Source organism: Colletotrichum phormii (genome assembly GCF_030913505.1).
Source record: "Colletotrichum phormii strain CBS 102054 chromosome Unknown BDP81scaffold_9, whole genome shotgun sequence".
Lineage (NCBI taxonomy): Eukaryota > Fungi > Ascomycota > Sordariomycetes > Glomerellales > Glomerellaceae > Colletotrichum > Colletotrichum phormii.
The window spans coordinates 329,000-356,338 of NW_026851451.1; the positions used below are offsets into that span (position 1 = coordinate 329,000).

Here is a 27,339-nt window from a genome sequence, read left to right on the forward strand (position 1 = left end):
GAGACCGCCAGTCCGTCACTGAGAGAGTCAAAGTTTTGAGAGAGAACGACACGGACCGGCTCACGGATGCGCCGCAGGGATCACCGCTGCTTCATCTGCTGAGTTGTTGCAGGCACCGGCCATCATCAGGTGGACGTACGACGGCGGCAGGCTGCAGTGACTGTCCATATGTGCCCTGGTGTCTGGGTCTTGGAGCCCCCCTGCAGTGAACACAGACTGTAGTGCCCCTTATTTTGTCAGGCGAAGGAAGCATGAAATTCATTGCCCTGCTGGCTTGATACTCGATAAGACACATCTCGATTGATATGCTGAACATGTCTGGCTTCCCTGGAAAGCCGAGGAAGCAATCCGTCTCGATCGTGGTTGAACAGCTTGTCGAACAGCAGCGGCACCACCTTTTGTCTGCTAGCGGACCCCCTGCCATGTGCCCTCTCGGAATGCTAGCGAAGGAACAAAGAAGGCGAGCGGCTGGTTGACAACAGGAAGCTAAGCCTGGCTGGCTGACACATTGCTGGACGTTGCCTCCAAGTCATCCCGAGGAATGGTTCGCCTCGTGGCAGCAGCTCTTTGGAATGCGCTGGAAACGGCCCGGTCAAGTCGAAGAAGCCGGCGGCAACACGATGTGCAACGCAACGTCACTCGTGGACGTGGTGGTGGCAGTCGAGGTGCTGAGTGTTGGGGCGAGTATGATGGAACCTGATGCAGTGGAATTCCGCGCGCTTCATCACGAAGCGTAGCGAGGTGTCTCTTCGTGTTCCATGTCAATCATTGCTGATCATCCGACGTCCCAAGTGGTCGTTGCCAGGAGAATTGTGCCTGATTGACCGTGGGCCTTGGTCCGCAATGATGTATCCGTACGAGAGATATCCCTCGGTGCTCCGTACAGTACAACGTTGTTGCAGGCAAAGAAAGCAGCGCAGCGCAGCAGCAAAGGTACATTTGGAAAGTACTTCTTAGTCAGATTCAATATGAGGTACGTACCGATGTGCATCCATGGTCCGTCGCTTCCAATGACCTGGGCGCGAGTGGCAGAGTGCCGTCCAAAGGTGGTGTGTCTCCTGCAGCCTTTGCTCATCCCTCAGGAACGGATGGCAGCTGCTCTCTAGATCCTTGGACGCATCTCTTTCTTCTGTCTCTCTCCCTCTCCCGCGCTTCTCCGACTTCCATCAACTCTGCCATGGCCGCTAGTTGGCGATGCCTTCCACTCGGAATAGACTCTAGGAGTCAATCCCTCTCAATCTCCCCTCCTCTGCCTTACCGAAAGGAGATCCCGGGCGGAAAAAGAAAGCAGCGCCACTCCACCCGCTGCCTTTCTTCTTTCATTGGGCCATCTATGCAGGTGCAAATCAACCCTTTGCTCGTGGGAGGGACTTTGGGGACTTTGGGAACAAGCAACAGAAGCAGCCCACTGACATCCCCAGTCCAAGTCCACCTTGACTTCTCACTTCATGGATCCTCAGTCCTCAGTTCCTCAATGCTCTCCGTGTTCTTCTTTCTGGCCATGCCGCCGACAACGAGTCACCAGTCACAAGTTGCAACTCCCCATACTCTGCCCTCACAAGTTGATAGTTGTGCGCACACACTCAAACAACTCGTCCTGGTACAACAATAGTGAACGGTCCCATCACTCCCAGTCACTCTGACCTTTCTCCCAAGAGCTAAGGGACCAGGGGGGGGTGTCGATGGTTCAGGCTCAAGAGTCGAGGCTTGGCCGATGACCCCCCTCCCCCCCTCCCCCCCTTCCCAGGACACTAGGCAAGTGCAGGGTCCTGAATAAGGTACGAGGTCGTATTGATTCGCCCAGCTCATGGAGCGTGGGCCATGGTCCATGGAGACACATCCCACCCCCGTCCCGTCCATCCCAGGGACCAAGTCAACAAGACAAGAGAGAACGAGCCATGGCGCGCGCCTTTGCCCTGGTCTGTCCATGGTCACCGGTCCTTAGTGCTTGGTGCTACTTGGTCTTGGTACTTGTTGTTGGTGTGGTTGCTACTGTTCTGCCTGGCCGGCCCTGCTTGGTGCTGCTGTGCCTCATCTTGTCGAGTCCAAGTAATAAAACCATCCTCCCCGTTCGTGTGTTTCTACCGCTCTACTTCGTCCTCACCTACTCTTATTTTGCTTCCCCACGAGCTTCTACCTCTTGCCTTTTCTTAGCTTACCTGCCAGTCCCTCGTTAATCGGCATAGCTTTTCATTATTTCCACACCCTCACTCCTCCTCAAACCACGTTCCAGCTTTCAGCTCCTTTAATACCTGTCAGCAGCCTCTGATAAATATCTCGTCACCTTCGACCCTTTTCTCATCAAACTCGCTACTCGCTTCTTCTCTCGATCGACGTATACGAATCACCGGCAAAATGTTCTCCAAGTTCTTCTCCGCTGCCACCGTGGCTCTCGCCGCTTCCACCATGGTCTCTGCCCAGACCTTCACCACCTGTGATCCCACCAAGAAGGGTATGTTTTTTCCGTCCCCGGTTATTTATACTACCGTTTTGGTGTCTGGAAATTTTTTTTTTAGCCTTGCTAACTGATCTACAGATTGCCCTGCCGACCCTGCCCTGGGCAAGTCGGTCAGCATTGACTTCACCAAGGGCAACGATGACTCCGTCTTCCGCAAGCTCGACGGCACCGCCGTGAAGTTCGAGGATGGCGGTGCTCTCTTCGCTATCAACAAGGAGACCGACGCTCCCACCATGGCCTCCAAGAAGTACATCTTCTTCGGCAAGATTGACGTCGTCCTCAAGGCCTCCCTCGGTCAGGGTGTCGTCACCTCTGTCGTCCTTCAGTCCGACGACCTCGACGAGATCGATTGGGAGTGGGTTGGTGGTGACAACGAGCAGGTCCAGACCAACTACTTCGGCAAGGGTGACACCAGCACCTACGACCGTGGTGCCTACCACGCCGTCTCCAACCCTCTCAACGACTACCACACCTACACCATCGACTGGACCCAGGACTCCGTCAAGTGGATCATCGATGGTGCTCTCGTTCGCGAGCTGAAGTACGCTGATGCCAAGGGTGGCGCCATGTTCCCCCAGACTCCCATGGAGGTCAAGATCGGAACCTGGGTTGCCGGCCGCAAGGACGCCCCCAAGGGCACCGTCGAGTGGGCTGGTGGCTACACCGACTTCACCAAGGGTCCTTACAGCGCCTACTACAAGTCCATCACCATCACCGACTACCAGGGCAACAAGGGTGTCAAGGGCGCCAAGGAGTACGTCTACGGTGACCGCTCCGGCAGCTGGGAGTCCATCGTCGTCAAGACCGAGGGCGGAAGCGACGACTCCTCTTCCTCTGCCTCCAAGACTGCCACCAAGACCGAGTCCAAGACCACCATGAGCACCGTCACTGCCTCCGGCTCTGCTTCCGCCACCGCTTCCAGCGACGCGTCCGCCACCGAGGATGCTGCTTCCACCGCCACTGGCTCCAGCTCCGGCTCCGGCTCCGGCTCTTCCGGCGCTTCTTCTGCAGGCACCTCTGCCGGCGCCTCCAGCACCCCCTCCACCGTTGCCGCCAGCTCCGGCTTCATGAACAAGGCCAGCCTTGCTCTCGGTGCCGCCGGCCTCTTCTTCACCTTCCTGCTGTAAGCGGGTTCTCCGGAACTCTTGAACGACCGTACATGCGCATAAAGACAACCCAAAAATCATTCCGTCCGGAGAGCGGATTGTACAACTTTTTCACCTTCAATCACGATCCTTATCACGACTGAACCACGCAGGCTCCTTTACGGATCGAGCGAGCAGTTGGGGCCAAACCTTGCGACATAATCTGGTACTTTTAATAATCACGCTCTCCCGCGGAACTCTTCCTCCAAAAATTTTTGAAGGAAGCTCTTCCGCGACGGCCTTGCCAATATTACACACGAGAGGAGGAAAGTCGAACAATGGGAATTGCATTTCAGATGGCGGATGCCCTTGTTTTTTTTTTTTTTTTTTTTGAAGCAGCTGGGGTGGTGTTTGCGGAAGATGGACTATGATACCTTTAGAGAAGAGTTGAAGACGCCTTGTGCCATTTCGCCGAGGTAGTCGAGACAAAACGTTGACAATCAAAAACCATTCAGATTTGAACACTTTTACCTGTGCCTTTCGATTTACGTGAGTCTCACATCATCAAAACTTAGGCTCAGGCTCGCATGAGAACTGTAGGGCGTAGGTAGGTGCCTTGGGTAGCGCGAAATCGGCAACCCAAAAACACCGCAGGTTGCAATCTCGCCGTGTTTGAAGTTGAGCAGCCCTGGCAAGGTCCCCCACCCGAATAAGAATTTTGACTCAAAGAGGAGAGGGGGGCCGGGGAGGGAGTGATGGATCCCAGAAATCGGATCCATTTGCCGCGCTCTACCTTATTCGGTATCTAATCTCCACCTGTGCACCAATTTGCCGCCCTCACCAAGTAAGACCCAAGCAAGGAGATTTTTCATGAGAGTGTCAGCACATGGCTCGATGACTAGTGTGGCAGTGTGCTGTGCGGCGTGCCTGGGGGCGCCGTCGGTGCCGCACGGGTAGCCTAAAATGCCTTTGCGCGTCTGATGTGATTCTAGCGTGGCGGGCACCGTTGGAGCCAAGAGAAGGATAATTTTTTTTTCCCCCCTTTTTTGAGGGGAGGGGGGAGGAAAGGAAATGGGATAAGTACCGCGCAGCAGTAAGAAGGAGCGCGGGATCTTGGAGGTTTAATCAAACTTGCTTGGGCCCAAGGATCTTGGTACGCGATCGCCTCTTGAGTCTCGTGTTATTGCGCCCCCTGCGGCACAATTGTCTCAATTTTTGAATGATATTTTTGCTTGGCTCCTCGCCCGGTTTGAGTGGTTTTTCCACTGAAGTCCTGCGGGAATAGTAAGATCCGTATGGATATGCTTACGCGCTTGCAGAGTTCATATTTTGATCCTTCTCCATCCGCTTTCTGTCACTACTGCGTATGGATACAGTAGTGTTGAAAGCGCAGCACTGGATCGTCGCCTGAAAATGAGGTTTCCTGAGGAGTCGTTGTTCACGAGTTGAATACCAATATAATCATAGCAAGGCATGGTTGATTATTGATGACCTTGCGGTATCCGTACCCAAATGCCTGTCTACCACTTCCAGAATCCAGACTTGAGGACCGTGCCGTCCGAACCGCCCAATCAAAACAAAAGTCCCATTTCTGTCCGGGCTGGCGAGCCCGCTGAAGCCTGGATGAGGAAGGGGGTTGACTGGTGACAAGCAGTGATTTGCCCCGGGGCCCTTGTTCCTCGGTACGTGTATTGGGTTGAATTTGTATTAACTCGGCGAGGTAGGAGAGGCGAAGCGGCCCGGGGTTTTCTTTGGATATTGAACCGGGGGAGATACGGTGGCCCGAGGCGGTGGCAGCGGAAGATGCCCGGGGCGAGTCGAAAGTCGAGACCCCTTATAAGGTAGGGACCAGAAGTGCGACTATTGCTCCAGGGAAGAAGAACCCGTTGTCATCGACGGCCGAGCGGTATACTCCTCAGTGCACCTTACCAAAAGCGAAGCCATAGCGGGTAGCTTCTCTTTTCGGTGCATTTTCGTGCCTAGTAATTTTGGTGACAGAGCGGTGCAACTCCCGGGATCGGTACCTACCTAGGTAACTACGCATCTACCTACCTGACAAGTCGTGGGTTGGAGCCGACTTTCCTCCCGACCTTCATCCTCTTCTTTTCTAAAGTCAATTGCCCCAAACAACGTATTAAAGCTGTGTAAATGTTTGTGATCAAGGCGTCAGGAAAACAATTACCATATCCGCATGGCTTCGGCAGTTAGCACCGTATGGACTCGGGCCCAGGTGTCACGCTGAGTGAAGACAGCAGCAAGAAGGAAGGAAGGACCACGTTTGACCCCCTTGGTACCTTCCGGTCGGAGGCTTAAATGACCTCCTGCCCTTCGGTAACGGAAGGTGGTAGGCACCCCGCTTGACCCGGCTCCTTTCTCCGTTCCTTCTCCGTTCCTTCTCCCGGAGTCATTAAAGTCTGCCGGCGCTGTGGGGCGCATCACCTCCGAAGCGCTGCCGTGCTAATTGGCGTGTGTGTGTGTGTGTGTGTGTGTGTGTGTGCGTGTGCATGTCTTAAATACACGGCACCGCAGCCAGCACGCACACTCTTCTGACATATGCAGGTACGGCGCACGATGATGTCGATATCGGGCTTGGCTAGCACCGGTCCGCCGTTGGAGGCGTGATGTATCATGTATCATGTAGCCGGCTCATCGGGTTTCGGTGGCAAGCAAAAAAAAAAAAAAAAAAAAAAAAAAAACCCTTACTCGCGAGAGGCCTTCGGGCGTAGCATTTCGGACCTGCCGCGCCGATCGGCCTCTGCCATGCGGATCTCGCATGGCTGCTGCTGCTGCTAGGAAATCAAGCAATGGCCCGGCGCGGGCGTCACCACCGACGATCGCGGCGCCGGTCCCCTTCTGACGGGTTGCGAACTTGCGATGACATGATAGCCACCAATACATTGTCTGCAAGGTTGAAGTCTTACGTGATTTTCGTGCTTGTTTTTATGCACCCACTTCGCGCATCTTATCTCACTATTGTGCCAAGGCATTTTGAGCTGGGGATTTCAATTTCTCGAGAGGTGGAAAGCATCTTATAAGTGAAGTACAGAGAATATTTCTCACCAAGCGAGGACGGTGACCGTGGAGTGTTTCCGAGACCGTTCCGAGGTTCCGCACGGCGTGGATAAGCGGTGATTGAATAAACCCTCACACCTGCGCAGCCGCCCGGGGAGCGAACACAACCCCATGGGCCACGGCTCCCGCATCTAGAATTCGGGATCAAGCTTTCGTATAGTACCCTGCTTCGCTTCGGTATCTCCCGGAACGGTAGACGCGGGATCTGGCAACCGCTCGGAGATAAGGGGGGGCCTTCGGGCATCTGCATCGTCGTTTGCGCAATCATCCGATGTCCTGACCTTTCGTCGGGTCCGGGAATTGTATGAATAGTTGGCACTCTACACAATAGGAGGGATGGAAGGGGTTGGTGGGACCTCGGCGGTCGGCTTGGGAGATGGACATGCATGATGCGGCAAGGGCGGAACACACGATAATCTAATCAAAGGGGGCGGCTGCAATAGAAGACATGGCCAAAGGTACGGTGTGTTGCAGCCTTGAGGAGAATGCATTAAATCGGAGTCAGATTGTTGCCACATGTGTGTTTTGAGGTCTTTTTTGGGGAAATAGAAGTCGGCGAGATAAGTCCGGCGGCTGCGTACTAAGCAGAGTTCCATCCTGCCCGCTGTACGGATACGGAGTACGAATACCTCTGTAATTCCGTGGTCCGGAAGGGACCCTTGCTGGGAACACGTTCAAACTTCACGGCATGTCTACCGGTATCTTGTCGGTGAGGTATCTCCCCGTCCTCGCACCGGTAGTTGTCAGACTTTTCAGCTCCCATCTTATCTCAGCATTGGCAGTAGACTAGAGTGATGGTAGAAAGATTGGCAGTGTAATTCTTGAGCTACTTCATCGGCCGGAAGATCAATGTCCTCCTGGGCAAAGATGAGAGAAACCTGAAGATCGATACACACAAACGACAGCAACAAAGTTGGACTGAACCGCGGCGGCCGGCGGGTCAACGGTGACGTGCCGATGGCCCCTGCGCGGCAGACTTTGTAGTTCTCCATAAAAATGCACGTTTTCTAGAAGCTCTGACAGAAGAAACCGAGACGGCGAAGGCCGGTCTACCGCCCATTTGACGGGAAGAATCCGCAGTTGACGTAAGGGCAAGGCCTTCGAGAGCCACAAAATCTCTTCAAATCCCAAACTGGACCTCCTCAGTCATCACTGAGATGAGGCTGAACGATTCAGCCAATCGTGTGGCTGCCAAGTTGGTTTTCCCCGTGGCCAGGGAAACAGGGGTGATGAGCTCTTCGGGATGAACTTGGATGGAGAACGTGGTGAAGAAGCCCAGAAAAGCTTTTTTTCTTCTTCTGCAAATCCCCTTTGGAGCGTTGTCTCAAACACCAGAGACTTGGACTCCAATTATTTCCTGTCTGTCTCGAAGTTCCGCCCCTCAGTTGCGGTGTGAAGCCACCCAAGTGCCGGAGAATACTGGAGTCGATGACATCAAAACACCACCTTTACTCGGGAGCGGCGGCCAAGCGAATCCCTGTGCTTGTTTCTAGGTACATACCTTTCTTCGTTATCTATTCGCTCTTTCGTAGGGGCAGCCCGCCTTCTAGCTGCCGCATCTGTGTATCCCTAGTCAGACGCGAGGTCGACGTGTTGAAGTTTTGAACAGCGGAGAGGGAGAGATCAGAGAGCCCGGACCCCCGCCGTGTAGAGGGCGATAGATACAGGATCTAGACGGAGTTCCAGATGATGAGAGAAGCCGTTCGCGCTGTTGCCGTCATTCAATACCGTCCCGACTACGCAGACACGGCCAGGGTCCCCCCGGCGACACTTGATAGTGTAATGTGTTCCCGCATACTATTAGATAGAGGGCAAAAGCATAACCTCCAAGATTTCTAAGCCAGATTTCCAGAGATACCCACCTCGACCGGCCCAGGCCCCATATCGGGCCGGCGAATCATGACGACGCATGTCGACCTTCTTTGACGTTCCGTGCTGGAAAGGTTCCCCACAACCACAGTCCACGACTCCACCCCCCTTCCAAATTGTTCAAACGGCGTCTCTCTGCGCCTCTGCCTCTGCTTTTCTGCATCAACAAAGCGTCAGTCAACGGGGTCTTCTCGACTGCCCCTTGGCCCTTGCTCCATCGATCTCGAACCGCGGCATCGAGCCGCACTTAGGCCCATCTAGTTTCCAATCTATTCCCAGTTCATTCCCGCTGTTTGACCCCACTCACGTTGCAGTTTTTTTCGTTCTGCCCTCTCGGTACAGTAGTACTTGCTGTTTTTTTGCGCAAAATTCCTCATCCAGGCTTTTCCAGCTTCATGGTTCCTTGGACGACCGGCGGCGTTAGTCCCCTCTTTCGCCGATGAGTTTAGGACTTAAGTCGTTTTACAAGATGGGGAGCTAAAGGTTTAAAAGAGGCGTGTCGTTCCCGCTTCTCGACGATACTATTCTACTCTGTACTCACAAGCTTCTTGTTCTCTTATATATAAGATCATCTCTTCTATACCAAAACAAGAAACACCCTTTCTTCAGATACCCCTTCTTCTTCCGTTTCTCACACCACACCACATCAATCACAATGGCCGCTACCGATTACAAGTTTGAGGGCTGGGTTGGCCTCGACGAGAAGTCCTCCGAGGGCAACATGGTCTGGCAGCAGTTTGAGCCCAAGGCGTGGGAGGAGAACGACGTCGATATCCAGATCACCCACTCCGGTGTCTGCGGCTCCGACATCCACGTCCTGCGCTCCGGCTGGGGCCCCGCCCCCTACCCCGTCTGCGTCGGCCACGAGATCGTCGGTGTCGCCGTCCGCGTCGGCTCCAAGGCCGTCGGCGGCATCAAGGTCGGCGACCGCGTCGGTGTCGGCGCCCAGTCCGACTCCTGCCTCGGCCGCCAGGGCCCCTGCGAGCCCTGCGAGACCAAGAACGAGCAGTACTGCCCCAAGTCCGTCCACACCTACGGTCACTTCCACTACAACGGCAGCAAGGCCATGGGCGGCCACTCAAAGTACCACCGCTGCCCCTCCCACTTCGTCGTCAAGATCCCCGACGGCCTCGAGTCCGCCTACGCCGCGCCCATGCTGTGCGGTGGTGTGACCGTCTACTCCCCGCTCAAGCAGCACGGCGCCGGCCCCGGCAAGACCGTCGCCATCAACGGCGTCGGCGGCCTCGGCCACATGGCCATCATGCTCGCCAAGGCCATGGGCGCCGACAAGGTCGTCGGTATCTCCCGCAAGGCCGACAAGCGCGACGAGGTCCTCAAGATGGGCGCCGACGGCTACATCGCCACCAGCGAGGAGCCCGACTGGGCCAAGACCTACGCCAAATCCTTTGACATTGTCATCTCCACCGTCTCCTCCGCCAAGGTCCCCATGCAGGACTTCCTCAACCTCGTCAAGCTCGACGGCTCCCTCGTCCAGGTCGGTATCCCCGACGACGGTGCCTACACCATCTCCCCCGTCCCCATGGTCATGCGCCGTGTCAAGTTCACCGGCTCCCTGATCGGATCCCCCCACGAGATCCGCGAGATGTGGGAGCTCGCCGCCAAGAAGGACGTCAAGCCCTGGATCCAGGTCCGCCCCATGAGCGAGGCCAACCAGGCCATCGTCGACCTGGAGGAGGGCAAGGCCCGCTACCGCTACGTCCTCGAGAACTAAGCGGGAGGAATTGTGTGTTACAACATGATTGAACCGTTTATGAGGATGCTGTATATAAGATGAGGTTGATGACATGACTTGGGTGCATAGAAAGGGCATAGCGATTGGTTACATTATAGACATAGAGAGATAAAATCTCAACTGAGAAGCTGACAGCTTCGCATTTCAAAATGATTTGGTTTACTCTCATTCGTGATTTCTGTGCATGCAAAACAAAACAAAAAAAACCTCATGTTTTCAAAGCTAGTAGTCGTTGAAATCACAGATTCGGAAAAGCTTCTGTGATTAATACAGTTGTCTGGAGTGACCTAGAGTAGCCATCTCTGGAAGATATTTAAAGAAGAATTCCCGGTGTGCAGCATCGGTGTGGTTACGGATGATGTCACGCCGCCTCGGTGAGGGAGTCACCGAGCATTCTGGCATGTGGGGAAGTGACCTGGTCCTACCACCACGAACATCTCACCTCAACTCGAGCACTTACACCTCTCCGATCAAGTTCAACGAGTTTTCTTACTGGCTTCACAGTTTCCAGGCTACTAATGAAATGATTGGATGATTGAAAGAAAGCCCCATATCAACCTCTCGCTTTGCCTTGTTGCCTGATGGCGAACGCCGCAAGGCTGCCTACATGCATACAGATATAAGCTGCCCAGAGAGTGTAAGTAACATGAGACATCTCACGAGACTCGGATATATCACCTCGACTCTCATGAGACCTTCTATTTCTTCATTCTTAGAATCAACTAGTTCGTGTCATCCACCCAAACATTCAAACACCATCCACCACTGACATACCCCAACCAAAGTCCCTCAACGCCCAATCTCCTTCAGGGCCATGGCCCCCCACAACGACGTCGCCGCATTTCACGAGGCTCTGGCCTCAAGCAAGCGCATCCTCGCCCTCTGCGGCGCCGGCCTCTCCGCCTCCTCCGGCCTGCCCACCTTCCGCGGCGCCGGCGGTCTCTGGCGGAACCACGACGCCACGGCCCTGGCGACCATGAAGGCCTTCCGCCGGGACCCGGGGCTCGTGTGGCTCTTCTACGCGTACCGCAGACACATGGCTCTGTCTGCGAAGCCAAACAAGGCACATTATGCCCTCGCCGCACTGGCGGATAAGAACCCGGATTTCTTGTGCCTGACGCAAAATGTCGATGGTGAGAAGTTACTCCCCTACGTTCCCGCAAAGAACAAATAAATAAATAAAAACCAGCTAAACATGATTCTCAGGTCTCTCGCCAAGGGCGGGGCACAAGGAAGAACAACTCCGCCTCCTCCACGGAAGCCTTTTTGACATCAAATGCGCCAACCCAAAATGCAGCTACATCGACCACAACAACACCCAAGACCCCCTCTGCCCAGCCCTCGCACCCGCCTCAGAAGACCTCACAGACCCAACCCAAACCCTCCCGCTCCTCGACCCTACCAAGAAGCTCCCCGCCATCGACGAAGCAGACCTGCCCCACTGCCCATCCTGCAAGACGGGCCTGCTCCGGCCAGGCGTCGTCTGGTTCGGCGAGGCGCTCGACGAGGCCATGCTCGACGGCGTCGACGCCTGGATCGAGCGGGGCAAAGTCGACATGATGATCGTCGTCGGCACGTCGGCGCAGGTGTGGCCGGCCGCGGGGTATATCCTCAAGGCGCACGCGGCCGGGGCGCGGGTGTGTACCGTCAACCCCGAGGCCGAGGACGAGGACCAGATGGGCAAGGTGAAGAAGGGGGACTTTGCGTTTGGGAGGGACGCGGCGGAGGTGTTGCCGTTGTTGTTGGAGCCTGTTATTGGGAAGTTGAGGGCGGATGGGCGGACGTATACGGAGGATTGGAAGGCTGAGTAGCAGATGTGAATGCGGAGTTTAGATTCTGTTGTACTAGTAGCAGAGGATGGATTTTAAGGGCGAAAAGTTGTCGTGGGCAGTAGATGGATTGAGCGTTCCTTGGTCTTATGGCGGCATCTTGTCAAATCTTTGTGTCATTTGACTACGTCGCAATACACTTCAGTCAACCTCTACCTTTAAAGGCTCATGAGAGAGCTTCATCGTCCTGAATTTAGTAAAACCAAGGCCATGGGGGAACTCTCCCATCCAAGACAGGAGTCTCGGAAGTTATTGAGGAGGCCTCTCTGCTGAAGGTGAGTTATCAAGGTCGACGGGATGGCGTTCTCATCCATTTCGTCAAACTGATGGCAGTACTGAGAACCATTCTGAGCGCCGGATGGAATGTATGATGTTCTTGATCCGATCGCTGATCAATGTAGAATATTAGAATGGCGTTACATGAGTTCTCGCAATGTATGATAAACACATGTGAGGTTTTCCTCTCACGCCCTTTCCTTGCAGCCTGCTTACGGCTCCAGGAATCCCGAAGATTCAGCGGAAGTCGTCAATCGTCTCTCAGCCAGTTACTTACCCGAAACTTTTCATTCAATGGAACTTGCTTTTACGGAGAATCATATATCAGATATCACTCTGGTTAACGAGACTAGATGTTTGGATATTTAAGCAAGCCTGCCAGTGATAACAAGAAATAACACCCGTGGAACCGAATTTCCATCCATCAGCGTTGTCAACTAAAAGAAGCTCAAAGTGTAGGGGCATTTGATAGACTTCAACTAACAGAAACACATCAAATGAGTTCTCATGTTTCTCAAATCTCATAACCCACGGCACGGATTCTCATCTTTGAGGAATCAATCCCTTGAAGGGGTTGAAGGTACAGCTCATCGGAAGGGGGGAGGGAAGCACCACGTCGGTACATTCACAGCCACCCAGACCTTCACAAGTCGATGGCCTATACTCTTTTCAAGCCTCTCACAAGTTGAACCTCGCCTTGTTTTTCATAGCCCCTATTCGCCTTACAATACAGCTACAAGATATTTCAGGAACACATCCTACCTTATCAGCAACTCGCATCAACGTCGTGGTACAAACACATCACATGACCGCCACTCACTAACAAAATGTCGTATCCTCAAACTCATACAAACTTACACTTAACTCGCTCCATCAGCTATTACTTACCATCGACGTATACCAACGCCTCGCCAACTCACAAACCAGCAACCTCACCAACAATGTCCAACCTCACAATATCTCCCCCAACACCCCCCGAACCCCCCCAAATCGCCACAATCCACATCTCGTCAATGTCCTCAAACCCCCTCCTCCCCCTCCAATTCCCCACGCCCGCCTCCCTCGCCGACCTCCACGACCACCTCGCCTCCGACGCCCTACGGCACCTCACTCACCACGACACGCCGCGGATCCTCGTGGCTCGCGTCAAATCCGACGCGGACGTCGAGAACGATGACACCGGCGGTGAACGTGTCATCTCCTTTGTGAAATGGGACATCATCCGACATCGAGCTCAACCTCGCAGCCAAGCCATCAACCCCCCCCCCCCCCCACCGCATCCGCCAGCGGCTCACGACGCTTAGAGCCGGGTAACATACTGCCAGCGGCGGCGGCGGCAGTGGATGATGCGGGTGAAGAGGAGCCTCCTCGGGACCAACAAGCCCATCAACAATCCAAAGCGGAGGGCGGAGGAGACAAAGTAAGCGCCGCAGCGGAGGAGCAGGAGGAGAATGACAACGACAACAACGACGACGACGAAAGCGAAGACGAAGAGTGGCCCGCTTCAGCGAACCGAGAATACCTCACCGCCTACGCGAAAGCCGCATCAAAAGCACGTCGGGAAGCCATGGGCTCACGGCCTTTTCTCCGTGAGTTCAAAAACCCTTCATTACCCTTCTTATTATTACTCGTCGTCCACTATGCTTTTCGGTCCTTTCTTTTCTATGACTTGTTTATTTTTGGTGTGCTTTTTGACCCAATCTCCATCATACCTCATGCCTGCTCTTCCGCTCCATTCATCGCCGTTCTTAGCTCAACATCTTCAATCACACACACACACACAGCTCCACCATCCCGGTATTTCCCATTACGTGAAATTTTCGGGAATTGTCGCGCAAAGGTGTGGTCCATTTCCTCAACCCACCTACCTGTATCGGCATTTTCCCCCATCCCAGTTGCCTGTTTTCCGCCGACTAGCAGCAGCGGTGCCGTATTTCCCTATCCGCCAAACCTCAACTTCCTTGCTGGCACGTACCGAGTCGGCTCCGAGGTCGGTGTTTGCCCATGTGGGGAATGGCACCGCATCAGACAGCGAACCTAGAAACCCAAGACTCGGAGTCTCTCTCCTCCCGGGGTGGTCCCCCCCCCAAAAAACCGCTGATCCCAGACATTTCTTGGCGGTTTCTCTTCTCCCCTCGGCATCACCCTTTCTAGAATTCCAAAATGTCATTTCGGTGACATCTCTCCACGGAACGGCGGGGGCAAACGGGGACCACAGTTTCCCTTTTATTCCCATCGCGGTTCCCACGTTACACCTGTTACCCGTGTCCACTTTGCCAACGACGCTGGCGCTGAACGTTCAAAGCCCCGAATCTCGTTTGCTGACATCTCGTGGGCGCTTCCTCCCCGCCGGCACCGGGGACCACCGACGGCGGCGGACCCGGATCCGCCGGGGACGCCCGGCTTTTATTTTATTTTATAGATTTGACGTTCTTGTGCACTGACTACCGCTTCCGCGGCCGCGGCGCGGGGAAGGCTCTCGTACATGCCGCTACGGAAGCCGCCAGAGCTGAGGGGCTCCCGGTATTCCTCGAAAGCACGACGGATGCCGTGCCGTTCTATAAAAGGTTGGGTTTTGTAACGATCGGAAGATGCCACATGAATCTCCCAGGCGGAGCCCCGTCGGCGGAGGGAGTAACGATCTATGAGGAGACCCTCATGATTCTTGAGAATATCCAAGACTCGTGCAGGATCAGTGAGCAACACTGACTTGGTGCGCCTGGGCCGCGATGATCTGACGAGTGCACCTTGTACAAACCCCGGATAAATCCACGAGAAACGTAAAATGTCGAACCAGTGTGCTCGGGTTTACGGGAAAGAAGTTCCAGAATCCGTACTTCAGGCTATTGTCTCGGTTCGAGATCGTCGGGCCGCGACCTTATGACCTGCAATGATCAGCAAGTATGTCATTACAACATGATGTCGGAAAGTGGAGGGCGGTAGGCGGGTAACCCTCAGTAAACACCCAACATCACGCTCGCCTCTGCAATGGCCGGGCGATAGAGATAGAGCTCTAGACCATTCGAGGCAGAGCAGAGTCGGTCAACTATGCCCAGCCTGCCTTCGTCGCATCACAGGAAATAATGACCAATCGAATTCCCAAGTTGAACTAGACGCATGCTGTCTCGAATGTTGCGGTTGACCGGTTTAGTTCGGCTTTGGTGCTATTTGGGAGAGCGGTGTAACTTGCCCAGTTTGCCGCCGTTGCCTCGACCGGCGCTTGCGAATCCTCAGACGTGACAACCTGTTCCAATCGATCGATCTAGCATTTATATTTCGAAAAAACTCCGTCGATAGAAACCTGTGACTTTTCTCGTAACAGAAACTACTGCAACTTTACGTTTTGGTCTTCGCAAGGTAATACGACTTTTCGGCTCACAGCATGTGAAGAATGTGGAGTCTATGAGTGCAGTAGGTCGCGAGGGTCGTGGAGAAATCATGAGATCAAGGTAAAGATATATCAAAACGCCGTTTCACATGCAATCGAGCCGTTGCGGACGTGGAGGTGTCACTGTTCCATCGTGACCTCGGACCGAAATAAAGAGTTCGGGTATATCTTCACCGGGCATGATTTGCCGCTTGAGTCGAATAGGAAGTTGTCGATTCAATTTATACCTGGTCGGAGCCGACGGCCACCGGAAACGCTAGCGATAGAGCCGCCGGGCTGGCATCGTGAGACTAGCGGGATTAGGAACTCAATGACGTAAGTAGCAGCTGGGCGATTGTATGAACCCCTGTTTGGTCCTTGGCTCTGCTGGGTTAAGGGTGTGGTGCCTGTGTACGTTCACGATGTCGCGCAACACAAGAGGTTTACCCCCCCCCCCCACGAGGCATGTGTCTTTCTGCGGATTGTTGAGGCGAGGCGAGGCGGTCGGAAGACGTGACATGCAGGGATTCGTGGGGGTCTCCCGCAGGAGGCGGCGGGAAGCAGAGTCAATCAAGTTGTTGAATTCAAGGTCATTTGTCGAAGAACGTCAGAAGATGGTAGAGCACGAGGTGCTTTGGGGGCCTTTTTCGGCAGGTGAGCCGACGTGGCATTTTGACATTTGACGAGCAGGGTGTTGCGGTTAAAGATGCCCTCTCAAGCAGCAAGTTGTTTTGAGAGGTTTCGGTTTGGTCAACTGTCTGGCGGCGGCAAGATGGCCGTGGTCCAGATAGTGTGGGTTGGGCCAAGATGACATTCGAGCTGTGGTGGTGTGTGGGTTTTCCTGGCCCTGATTCCTCAAGTGGTGGTGGTGGTGTATCTGATGCCGAGGGTGGGATAAACCGACGTCCATTTGAGATTGGCATGGTTGGTATGATGAGCAGCGAAACAGGGACGATGATTCGCAGGAGACCAACTGCCCCGCAACCCCGCGTTACCAGGAACTGAGGCTGGTCCACGGTCCACCAGATCTGGCTTTTTGGCTTATTTGAAGAGTGGTGAGTTGTGAGGTCTTTGGTTGGAGTCCCCCAGTTCCTCGACGCCGACTTGGGGCCGTGACACAAATGCACTTCAGTTCAGGGACTGGCAAGGTCCCTTGCTCATCGGGCGCGACCGGAACAGGCGCGGAGGCTCCTTCGCATCGACTCCTCCTGCCTAGTCATATGCCGGAGGGAGGAGACGTCGTCTAGACCGACGGCATGGAGATTGGAATCGATGGAGACGGTGACAAAGAGTCTCAACGGAGAAAAGGGTGTCGTGACACTGACAGGGGCGGGGTTGTTGAAAGGACCCTGAGGCGCAACGGCGGAACGGCGGTGATTCGGCGCGGCAGACGATAGCCCACGATTTGTGTCATTGTTTGACGATCTCTTGTTGGCGTGGTGGCTTGACTTGATGGTTCCGAACAACGGCGGGCTAATGATTTGGTGGTGATTGGGAGTGGGAAAGTAAGGTGGGAGGTGCATCCGCTTCTTTGCCCGCTCAAACTTGATGATGGGCTGCATATCTTATCAGCTTCTGGACTCTGGGATGAGGGATGATGCTGTTGATGGTGGTCCCCTGCTGAATGTTGCGTCGCAGGTTTATCCCTCTTCCAGATAGAGCAGCGGGTCTCCTGAGGTGTTGCTGGTTGTGCAGTTGCGTGCAGTCGGGCTGCATGCGACTCGACATTTGGCTGCGGTCAGCGCCGTGCAGGAGTACAACAGCGGTGCCGCATAGGTAGATTAGCAGCAGAATGGGTGTTTGTTGCGCGCGCGAAATGCTGGTTGAAGACGAGGTTGAAGTTGGGACGATGGGCCAAAGAGACCTTGGTCGTCGAGTTCTGACTCGGCAATATTCGAGAATTACGTTATGGGTATTGCCGCGCTAGTCCCGAAGCAGGCGGTACCGGACTTTCTATAAGGTAATGGGAGCCACCTCGCTAAAGGGGTGGATCCCCACCTCACGTCTAGGGCTCTACGGGACTGTACGAGTGCGCTACAAGCGCCGGTCGAGGCAAGAAGCGGCGAGTGAGCTGCAGAATGGCAGTGGCAAATGGTGGGGCCCCATGTTCCGCCCGAGTACCGCCGACTCGGATCGTGCAGTAACCACCACCACCTTGGAGTTCCTTACCTACGGAGTACCTTACCTAGGTATGGAGTATGTACCCTTCTACCTTGCAATGTAGGCGCGGGTACGGAGTAGAGGTACGGAGCTGAATCTTGGGACGAGGTGAAATATATGAGCCGTGATTTGCCCGTTTGCCATTATGTATTTCTGTCTCGTAGCATCTTTCTAGAACGCATGGCCCGGAATGGACAGAGATAAGGCGGCGCCCATCTCCCCCTCCCAAATGTCTCGTGCTTTATCTTTCCGCCCCTCCATCGACACCATCACTTCCGTCCCCCATGCCATTCCCAGCAACGACGACCCAGTCATCGTGCCAGACGGTCCCGCAGGCCCGCAGGGTCGACAAGTCGCACCTTTTTGCCATGTGCTTTTATGGAGAATTCCCCCTTCCCATCCGGCCACCACAACTTGACCATCATCATCAAGCACCCAAGCACACGTGTTCTCCATTGTCAACCTTTCTTCTTTTACGCGGAATGCAACGAAAACGGCCCTGGCGGCCCTTTCAGCCTCGCGCCTTCAAGCACACCTCCCTGTTCCCATTCCTGTTGCCCACTTGCTATGACACTTGAGACCCCAAATCCCCAGTGGTCTTTACTGATGCTCCTCGTACAATGCGACGTAATCGCTATCAACCTACGTCCAGTCCAGTATGTCACTTAGACCTGGACCTGCTCGGCTAACATGCCTCGACCTTTTTTGAGTCTCTGACCAGACAGACCCTTGTCTCTTTTTCGAGCGATAGGTCACTTGGTCACTTTCCTATTGTTCATGTCTATTTCTCTTACCACACTTTCTTACCTTTTTGCGCCCTCGTGTCTACTATCGACCGCCGCATCGACATCGACGCGCGCCTCGTCGTTTGATTCCCGGCGAGCCGCAAGGTAATTCTTTCCTCCGTAATTGGGCAGTCTCTCGGCTTGGCTTTGTTCAACAACCGATCCGACACTTACACCCCCGCGTACCTCGAGGTGGGCGTGGATGTTCGAAAAGCACAGCCCCGGGCCTACCCTGTTCTCTTTATGTTTTTCTTTTTGCCCTGTTTCTTGACCTTGGCTCGTTAGCCGGTAGTTCCCCATGTCATTTGTCACTGACACTGACAAAGTCTCTCTCTCCTGCTTGTCGTCTTGAAAATTGAGACTTTTGATGCCAAGCCATGCCTATGCCTGTCTCCTCAGTCATTGCATTTGCAGCTGCCGCTTTGCACATCCTTCCGTGTCGGTGAGGACAAGGCAGGCGCGCCGCACCAGGCCGCAGAAGAGGACTGCACTTGGTTGCGGTAAGAGAGTTGGAGGAGGAGGAGGAGGAGGAGGAGGAGGAGGAGGGTGAGGCCATGTCCGTCCCATTCCATCCCATGCCAGCCATCCCGTCCCGTCCCATCTCAGTCGACATGTCCTAGCCCATGCTCTTGTCTCCATCTTGATCCCCATACTCCATCAAACCAAGGTTTGGACCATTCTTTCTTGATGTCTTTTTTGGCCGCTTGGTCCGTCAGTCGGGCCATTGGGACCAACGCCCGCCGGCCAGTCAGATACTGCCGCACCTCCTCTTCCAATACACCCTCCTGCTTCTTCCTCCACCGACGCGAGACGTGCCATTCATAGTGAAGGGGTAGGGAAGAGTAGCTACGCAGTAGGGAGGAGTGAGAAGAAAAAAGTGTGTTACTTTTGCCCGGGCCTGCCTGACATCTTTGCAGCAGGCCACCGGCGGTCAGGAACTCTGACTCTTCTGTTCGGAGCTCCATCCAATCCTGACTGTGCTCCTCTCACGGCAGATCCTGTGTCAAGCGTCTTTCTGTTTTAGTCTCTCTCTCTCCTTGCGGGTTTAGAGGAACCGTCACACTGTCGATCAAAGATTGATTGAATAAAAAAAAAACAGTGATCCAATGTACGAGGGGCAGCCTCAAAGTAAAAAAAGAACACCAAGGAGAGAAGAAAAAAACCTTTACCCGGCCGGCATTTGAACTACTCTGGGTGTGTCAGTGTTTGGGTACCACATCTCTCTCACCTACATTCTGTTATTCATTTTTTACGTGGTTGGGCCGGTAATAGAATACTGTAAAGGTGGGAGGAGAATGAACAGGAGCTTGCACATCCCATCTTGTCAGGTTCCTCCTTCTTACTGTGGTTTTTTCCCCTTTCCCCTTTCCCCTTGCGCATCCATCCATACCTTGCCTTGCCTTACCTTTTCTTTTACCTTACGGTAACTGAAGTGTGCTCTCTTTACCTTAACCACCTTGGCTTTTTTTTCTCTCCTTCTCTCTCTCTCTCACTCTTCTCTTCCCTCTCTCTCCTCCTTCTTTTCCCTCCTCTTCCTCTCTCTCTCCTCTTTCCTCCTCCTCCTCATCTGCTCACCCCATCCATTGTTCTCGCCACCCAATCCCCATAAAATTTAATTATTTCTCCGTCTCCAACAAAACGGCCACCCCCAAACTAGACGCTCCAAGGAACCCCAAGAACAAGAACGAATATCCAAGACCAAGGACGTCCTGGTGCAACCGGCACATCCATTAATGGATACTTGAAGCGCCAACAGAGACATTGGACATTGCCTCTTACATATACTTTTCTCCCCCGGGATCCAATGACACCGATAAGCAAGGCTTATCTCATCCTTGCCGCCATCGTCACTTGAGAGTCCACCGATATCGATCCATCAAACCCCATTCATCCAATCCATCCAATCCCAAGTTTGGATTACTTCCCAGTCCCGGGCCCCAATTCCGGCCCTGCATCCGCACCCCCCAAGGGCCAAAAAAAAGGTACAACCACCATTACATTTCCATCACCAAAAAACGGGCGCAAATCATTCCGCCTTGGCCACTCCTGTCCTGCGGCGCACACTACCTTATCTTTGCCTTTCCCCAAAGAACCTGAAGCCGCGACCGCACCGCGCCCCCTCGGACTTCTACATCCCACCCCAGATCTTGACGAGGAACCACCCCAACTCAACACTCAGACAAGTACCTGCCTTACCTTCGAGTCTCTGGGACGGCCTACCTTTTACAGAGCATCCCGCTCTTAATTCCCGTTGTCGGCTTATCTTGTACCCCTCGCACGCGACACAACGCGCCTCACTACTCGGACGGATACCTATCAGCTTTCCCCTTGCGCCTCAGGAACACACAGTCTTCTCGTGTCTTTGTCCCACCTCGTCTAGCCTCGAAGCATCCAGGCCCCCCGTTCATCTCACGTCAAACCTCGCAATCGCTACCGGCCATTGTCCGTCTGTTGGCGTACCTGATCTTTGCCTGCTGCCGCCTGCAACAAGCCCGTCTTATCTCAACCGGCCTCGGCGCACCGTAGCGTTATCAGTCCAGTCCCTGTGGTGGCCCGTCTGCTGTTTCGTGTTACAACACAGGCTCACCCATAGGAATTCATCAAGATCGAATTACCGCTCGCCAGCCAATCTGATTTGGCGGATCCTGCATTGGTGCTACGCACACAATTCTCAAATCTCACGTCAACTCGGCCACAGATATTCTTATTCTTCTGCCGTCGATCTTGAGTGGCGGCCCAGCCCCAGCATCAGGACCAGGACCAGGACCAGAACCAAGGCAACGACGCACATTGCATCACTTGCTTCGCATCCCATCTGCTGCACGCCGTGGGGCTCGTTGAACCAGCTTCCATCCCGGGGAGTGTGCCAGCCTCTCCCGTCTGCTTCCTTGGCCTTTGGCGAAGCCTATCGTCCTATCACCGTTGTCATATCTCCGGTTAACCCTAGGTGTAAATTCACGCCCGCTTCACTCCCCCAATCTCCAGACAAGGGCCCCGGGACCCCGACTTGACGAACCGGGTCCGTCCGCCCGTCTGCTTCCCCTGCGTCGGCCCAGCCCTGCCTGTATCCGTATATACATAGCTTTGTCTCTACTGCCGCGCCTTACCTATCCATCATGTCCAATCCAAGTGCCGTCACCAGGACGGCTCCCATCGCCATCGCACCAAAGCCTCCCCGCCGCCAGAACTCTTATCTCCAGGAGGCATTCACGAACCTCGAACTTTTCCGCGGCGGCAGCATGCCTGGACGGGAAATCGCAGAGTCTGTTGGCTCATACACCACACGTTCACTCAGCCCATGTGAATCCTGCCAACGGTCCAGGGTCAAGTGTATCGTGAGCGAAGACGAAGATAGCTGCATACCTTGCCAGGCTAGCGGATCCGATTGTTCCCTGCTCAACAGTCCCCAGCCAAGGAAACGCAAGCTGAACGGTGATTTTGACGACAGTGGTAAAAGAAGGTCAGTCTGCTCAATTTCCCTCCCCTCTTCTCATGCTCTCACTCTCACTCTCATTCTCACTCTCAATCCCACTCTCACGCTACCAACTGCTCCCCGCCCTCTTTCCCCCCTCATACTGGCGAGTCCGTCTCCCTACTGCTTCCTCCCCCGCCAGCCTGGCTCACCTCCGCTTGAGCTTGCATTTTGCGCCCGTTTGATGTTTTTTTGGGCAGCCATGGGGGCACGCCGCGGTCAGGGGGGCACGTCTGATAACGAACCTTAATCTCTGACACGTGATTGGTCCATTAGTTCACCAGCTAGAGCCGATATCAGAAGGCGAAGGCAACATCAGCCCAGCCTCTCCAGCACCACAGGAAGCAGCTCTTTTCTTGAAGACATGGAGAATGTCGGAGGCCCGACTCTGCTCAAACGGACGCTGGGTCTCCAAAATGATCGCTACAGTCAGTACATAGGCCCAACGACCGACTTCGAGCCTTCTCTCATCAACCTCTCACCCTTCAACCCCCAGGATGAGAGTCTACTGGCGCGCGGCACTCTGCGCAAGGTCAGTGACGATGACACGTTCCTGCTACTGCCAGATTCCAACACGCCCGGCCATGAGCACATCCTGGAGGATATCGAGGAGATTGAGGGTCTCGTGCGGCCACATGGTCGCAAGTTGGTAGACTTGTATTTCCGCATCGTTCACCCCGCCTTCCCGATTATTCAGAAGACCGTCTTCTTGGAAATGTACGAGCGCAGCTACCGCGAATTTTCGCCTTGCCTACTAGCTGCTGTTTATCTGTTCGCCATGAACTGGTGGGAGCACGATGAAGAGCTTGCGCAACTTCCTCGACCAAACATTCCTAACCTCGAGCGGATGATCCGGACAACCCTCGCCGACGCAATCTACCGCCCGAAACTGTCCACCATCCAGGCTGGTCTCCTTCTCTCCCAGCGACCTGAGGGCGACCAGTGGGCTCCGACTGCCCAGCTCGTCGCCACTGCCCAGGAACTTGGCCTCCATCTCGATTGTACGCACTGGAAGATCCCACCTTGGGAGAAGGGATTGCGGAAACGCCTCGCCTGGGCCTTGTATATGCAAGACAAATGGGGTTCCCTCGTTCATGGGCGACCGTCGCACATTTTCTCCACCAATTGGGGGGTTCAACCGCTGACGGATCACGACTTTCCCGATGTCGAGTGGGACGAGAAGGACGTGGAGGAGAAGCTGGATATCGAACGCGGTCGCATATTGTTTGGTCAAATGGTACAACTGTCGCAGATTCTTGCCGAAATCCTCGATACGTTCTACTCACTGCAGGCCATGCAAAACATCACCAACGCCGGCGGGCAAGGCACACATATAGTTCTGGGCATGGCGAAGCCCATCCAACTGAAGCTCAAGGAGTGGTATGCCAGTTTGCCGGCGGCCATCCGCATGGACAGCACGTATTCTTCGATCTCTGCGCCGTCAGGTCGTCTGTCAAGCATCGGGTACCTCCACCTTGCCTACTTCGCCGCCGAAATCACACTTCATCGCCGTATTATTCGTTCGCTCGAAGCTACCGGTTCGGCTGTTGATTCTTACGTTCAGCACATTTGCCGAAGCGCGGCCAAGGCTCGCCTGATCTCCGCCATGGACTTTGTCAACCGTCTGAATACTTCCCACCTACGATCCTTCTGGTACTTTGCGTCCAAGACCAATTTTGCCCTCATCGGAACGTTTGGTTCCCTTCTCTGGGCAACATCCCCAGGAAGGGAGGAGGCCGATTGGTACCGCAGGCGCTTGGGCGAGTATCGCTGGACATTATCCGTGAGCTCGAAGCCTGGTGAAGGCAAAGGTCTCACCATGTTTGCTATGACGATGCTCGATATTTCGACCGGCCTCCTCAAGAAGCTTCCGGAGAAACCTTCGATGAGCCGCAGCGGAAGTGTGGTGGATATCGGGCTTGGCAGCATTAGCAGCAGCTTTGCCAACAACGGCTTGCTTTCTCTCGGGCAGAGCGCGCCGGCCACCATGAGCCTAGGAGGGTTCAGCGGGCTGCCCAGTGCCGACGTGAGCAACGCTCAGAGCCCACTCAGCGTGGACAGCAGCGATGACGAGATGTACGAGACATTTGCCCCAACGTCGGGCATGGCAGGCTTGGCCGAATGAAGAGAGTAAAGTGCAGCGGCGATGGATGGACCATCGCTGAAGCTGTAAATGGAGGAATAATGAAAACATGAAGAGACGAAGACTCGCTCAAGCGGGAGATGCGATTCAAGGAAACGGAGCTTTTCTCCCACCACTTGGAACGAATTTTTGGGATTGCATCATGATCTGCAGGATACCACTGGTTGATGGGCGGCGGGCCATGCGAAGGCCATGACGGAAAGCCGGGAGGAAGCAGCAAAGCCCGCCGGCCACGACCTCATATTGATGATATTTCGTACTTTTTATTTTTTTTATTTTTTATTTTTTTTTATTAGCTTTTTGGTCGGGATCTGTGATGCGAGAAGGGGAACCCAACGCGATTCACTCGGTGTCGGCGCAAGACTCTCGGGAGGGATATTTACCGTCCATCATTGAGCGGGAAGCAAAGTCGTAGCATCGTTCTTTTGGAGGTTGAGCGATCCATACTTTTTACATTTTAGCATAGATTGCAGAGCTTTTTGGATGAAATTATATATACCTTGATGTCTTGCGATGATTTCAGTTTACATACCTTGATGTCTTGCCTAGCCGGCCAGGCTAAACAAGGATCTCACGAGTGATATGTGGGAACTTGAGGAAGGGGTAGGTAGTGAAACGGCGCAAAAGCTACACCAAACAAGTTAGAATCGAGGATAGGAGGAGACAGACAACATTGAGATCTTTTATGCCGCTACAAAACGGCGGGAAACCAGCGCTCTCAAGTATGCCAGACAACTCATGCACTCGGACCGAATCACGCAATCGATGGTGTCATGGTAGCCATCAGCCTCGCCTTAACGACTGGCAACAACTACCTTTATGTCGTCAGCATTCCCCGTCCTATGAAATCAGAGCCGGAAAGCATCGGCCTTAGGCAAGATGTCGAAATAAGAAAGAGGCCAATATCGCGGTTTTGGGCTCGTGTGACACCAAAGGAAGGTGCAATTACGACGAACGGCTTCTTTGAGTGCGAGGTGCATATGGGGCAAGTGCGTGATGATGCGGCCGATGCTACTCGGGACGGCTAACACGGCACATGGAGATCCAGCTTTGGATGATTTTTCATGGACACGTAGATATGATTAGAGTCTTTGAGAGACATACAGCGTAGGATTCCAAAGTGTAAGTGAAAGTGAGGCCAACGATGGTGTCTGGAACATGATATGGTATTCTACCTTGTGTAGGCCTCATTACATAATAATCCCGCTGTCCCCGGATGCCCCGCTACACCCCCGGCGCCAAAAGTTCAAGGGAGCGGCGCAACGAAACCCCCCCCCCCCACCATCTCCGAAATCCCACCTTCATACAAAACCATCCCCGTCCCGCCGGGAACCCATCTCCGCCGCGACTTTACCAAAAAGCCCCCCCCCTCTCCGGAAAGACATCGCCGTCGCGGGCCGTCCACGATCACGATTTCGATCACAACCACGACCAGCCAACCTCCCGTATCCTCCCTCACGAATCCCATCGCAGCTCTCCCACCTCCCACCTCCCCCCCATCCTCGCCCAAAATGCAAGGCTTCAACATGGGACGCTACGTCCCGCCAGACCAAGAAGGCACAACAACCGGCAACAAACTCAACCGCAAACACCCCCTCGGCGCCCGCGCCGCCAAACCCGGCATCCTCGTCGTCCGCTTCGAAATGCCCTTTGCCATCTGGTGCGCCACCTGCCCCAAACCCACAATCATAGGCCAAGGCGTCCGCTTCAACGCCGAGAAGAAGCGCGTCGGGTCCTATTTCACGTCTGCGATATGGCAGTTTCGGATGAAGCACGCCGACTGCGGCGGGTGGATCGAGATCCACACGGATCCCAAGAATACTGCGTATGTTGTTGTCTCGGGCGCGAAGAAGAGGGATACGGGCGAGGAGGGACGACTTCCGCAGGAAGGAGAAGTAACCATCTTGACGGAAGAGGAACGCGAGAAACGTAGGAGTAACGCCTTTGCCTCGCTCGAAAAAACAATCGAGGACAGACAACAGCTCGCGCAGGCGACGGAACGCATCGACGAGTTGCAGGATGCTGCGAGCCGGGCGTGGGATGATCCGTATACCCGCAACAAGGCCCTCCGCGCGACGTTCCGCGAGGGAAGGCACCAGCGTGAGAAGGAAGCTGCTGTAGGCGAAGCCCTAAAAGAGAAGATGAGTTTGGGGATCGAGCTTGTGCCGGAGACGGAGGAGGATGTGCGCCGGGCGAGGTTGGTTGATTTCGGGGGTATGGGCGAGGGAGTTGATGAGGCGGGGGTGGTGGCTTTTAAGAAGCCTCTTTTTATGTCGTCTGCTTTGTCTTTGTCTTCGTCTGCGCCTTCTGCTTCGGTGAAGGACGGCAAAGCTAAAAAGTCAACGAGGACGACGACGACGACGACGACTGGTAAGGCGGTGCTACTGCCCAAGGGAACGCCCAAGGCCGAGGTCCTCGCTTCCAAGAGGAGGGATACCATTGTCTCCGAGATTGTCGGGAACACGCGCATGGCGAGGGACCCGTTTCTGGTCGAGAGCAAGGCGGAGAGGTCGTCGGCGCTGAGGATCCCCGGGTTGAAGAGGAAGCGTGATGAGGATGGCGTGCAGAAACAGGAGTTGCTGAAGGCCACGGAGCCCGGGCAGAGCACGCCATCGTCAAAGTCCCTCGTGGCCTACGATTCAGACTCGGATTGAGGGTCTTTTGATTTTAAGCACTCCTCGTGGGGGGGGTTAGGTACACTTCCTTATTTTATTTTTGGCGTTTTGGTGGAAAAGGGACACGGATTAGATCAGAGATACCCAGACATCGCGATGGCGTTAATTTACGTTTGCAAGAGAAGCTTTCTTGGTTGATGATGCTCAAGCGCTTGTGCTCTTCTCAAGTGATATTCGTCAGAATGCGCGGACTCAACCCCCCTACACAATCACCTACCATATCCCGGGTGCAATTTGGCACATTCTCTCTAGGCTGCGTCTTCACATCGTACTCCGCACAACTCCAAAACACGCCATGGAGTCACGGGGGGCATTGCTTGCTGTTTGCATGACTGTTATCGACTATCTAATAGCTCCTAGAGCCACTGGTCCGAGTTGATCGAACAAATTGAAAT

At 54.4% G+C, this 27,339-nt stretch overlaps 7 protein-coding genes across 7 annotated transcripts; 6 read left to right on the forward strand and 1 right to left on the reverse strand.

Moving 5' to 3' along the window:
- The first annotated feature begins 2,001 nt into the window (after window positions 1-2,001).
- BDP81DRAFT_480867 (concanavalin A-like lectin/glucanase domain-containing protein) lies at window positions 2,002-4,066 on the forward strand. Its single transcript, XM_060594948.1, has 2 exons — window positions 2,002-2,452; window positions 2,537-4,066. The coding sequence occupies exons 1-2, from the start codon at window positions 2,356-2,358 to the stop codon at window positions 3,583-3,585; spliced, it is 1,146 nt and encodes a 381-aa protein (XP_060445645.1). The 5' UTR covers window positions 2,002-2,355; the 3' UTR covers window positions 3,586-4,066.
- Window positions 4,067-9,139: 5,073 nt separating this feature from the next.
- BDP81DRAFT_460648 (zinc-binding dehydrogenase) lies at window positions 9,140-10,216 on the forward strand (the record flags this gene model as incomplete). Its single annotated transcript, XM_060593675.1, has 1 exon — window positions 9,140-10,216. The coding sequence occupies one exon, from the start codon at window positions 9,140-9,142 to the stop codon at window positions 10,214-10,216; it is 1,077 nt and encodes a 358-aa protein (XP_060445646.1).
- A 480-nt stretch (window positions 10,217-10,696) lies between these two features.
- On the forward strand, window positions 10,697-12,475 carry BDP81DRAFT_347734 (Sir2 family protein). Its single transcript, XM_060586151.1, has 2 exons — window positions 10,697-11,370; window positions 11,444-12,475. The coding sequence occupies exons 1-2, from the start codon at window positions 11,052-11,054 to the stop codon at window positions 12,046-12,048; spliced, it is 924 nt and encodes a 307-aa protein (XP_060445647.1). The 5' UTR covers window positions 10,697-11,051; the 3' UTR covers window positions 12,049-12,475.
- Window positions 12,476-13,283: 808 nt separating this feature from the next.
- BDP81DRAFT_449144 (uncharacterized protein) lies at window positions 13,284-13,646 on the forward strand (the record flags this gene model as incomplete). Its single annotated transcript, XM_060592369.1, has 1 exon — window positions 13,284-13,646. The coding sequence occupies one exon, from the start codon at window positions 13,284-13,286 to the stop codon at window positions 13,644-13,646; it is 363 nt and encodes a 120-aa protein (XP_060445648.1).
- A 3,103-nt stretch (window positions 13,647-16,749) lies between these two features.
- BDP81DRAFT_217744 (uncharacterized protein) lies at window positions 16,750-17,359 on the reverse strand. Its single transcript, XM_060582745.1, has one exon. It carries the CDS (start codon window positions 17,269-17,271, stop codon window positions 16,867-16,869), a length of 405 nt encoding a protein of 134 aa, XP_060445649.1. The 5' UTR covers window positions 17,272-17,359; the 3' UTR covers window positions 16,750-16,866.
- A 4,411-nt stretch (window positions 17,360-21,770) lies between these two features.
- On the forward strand, window positions 21,771-24,251 carry BDP81DRAFT_318542 (fungal-specific transcription factor domain-containing protein; the record flags this gene model as incomplete). The annotated part of the gene is made up of 2 exons (XM_060584366.1): window positions 21,771-22,114; window positions 22,427-24,251. 2 exons carry the CDS (start codon window positions 21,771-21,773, stop codon window positions 24,249-24,251), a joined length of 2,169 nt encoding a protein of 722 aa, XP_060445650.1.
- Window positions 24,252-25,594: 1,343 nt separating this feature from the next.
- Window positions 25,595-27,070, forward strand: BDP81DRAFT_347741 (CWC16 protein). Its single transcript, XM_060586152.1, has 2 exons — window positions 25,595-26,584; window positions 26,645-27,070. The coding sequence occupies exons 1-2, from the start codon at window positions 25,781-25,783 to the stop codon at window positions 26,921-26,923; spliced, it is 1,083 nt and encodes a 360-aa protein (XP_060445651.1). The 5' UTR covers window positions 25,595-25,780; the 3' UTR covers window positions 26,924-27,070.
- Window positions 27,071-27,339: the final 269 nt, after the last annotated feature.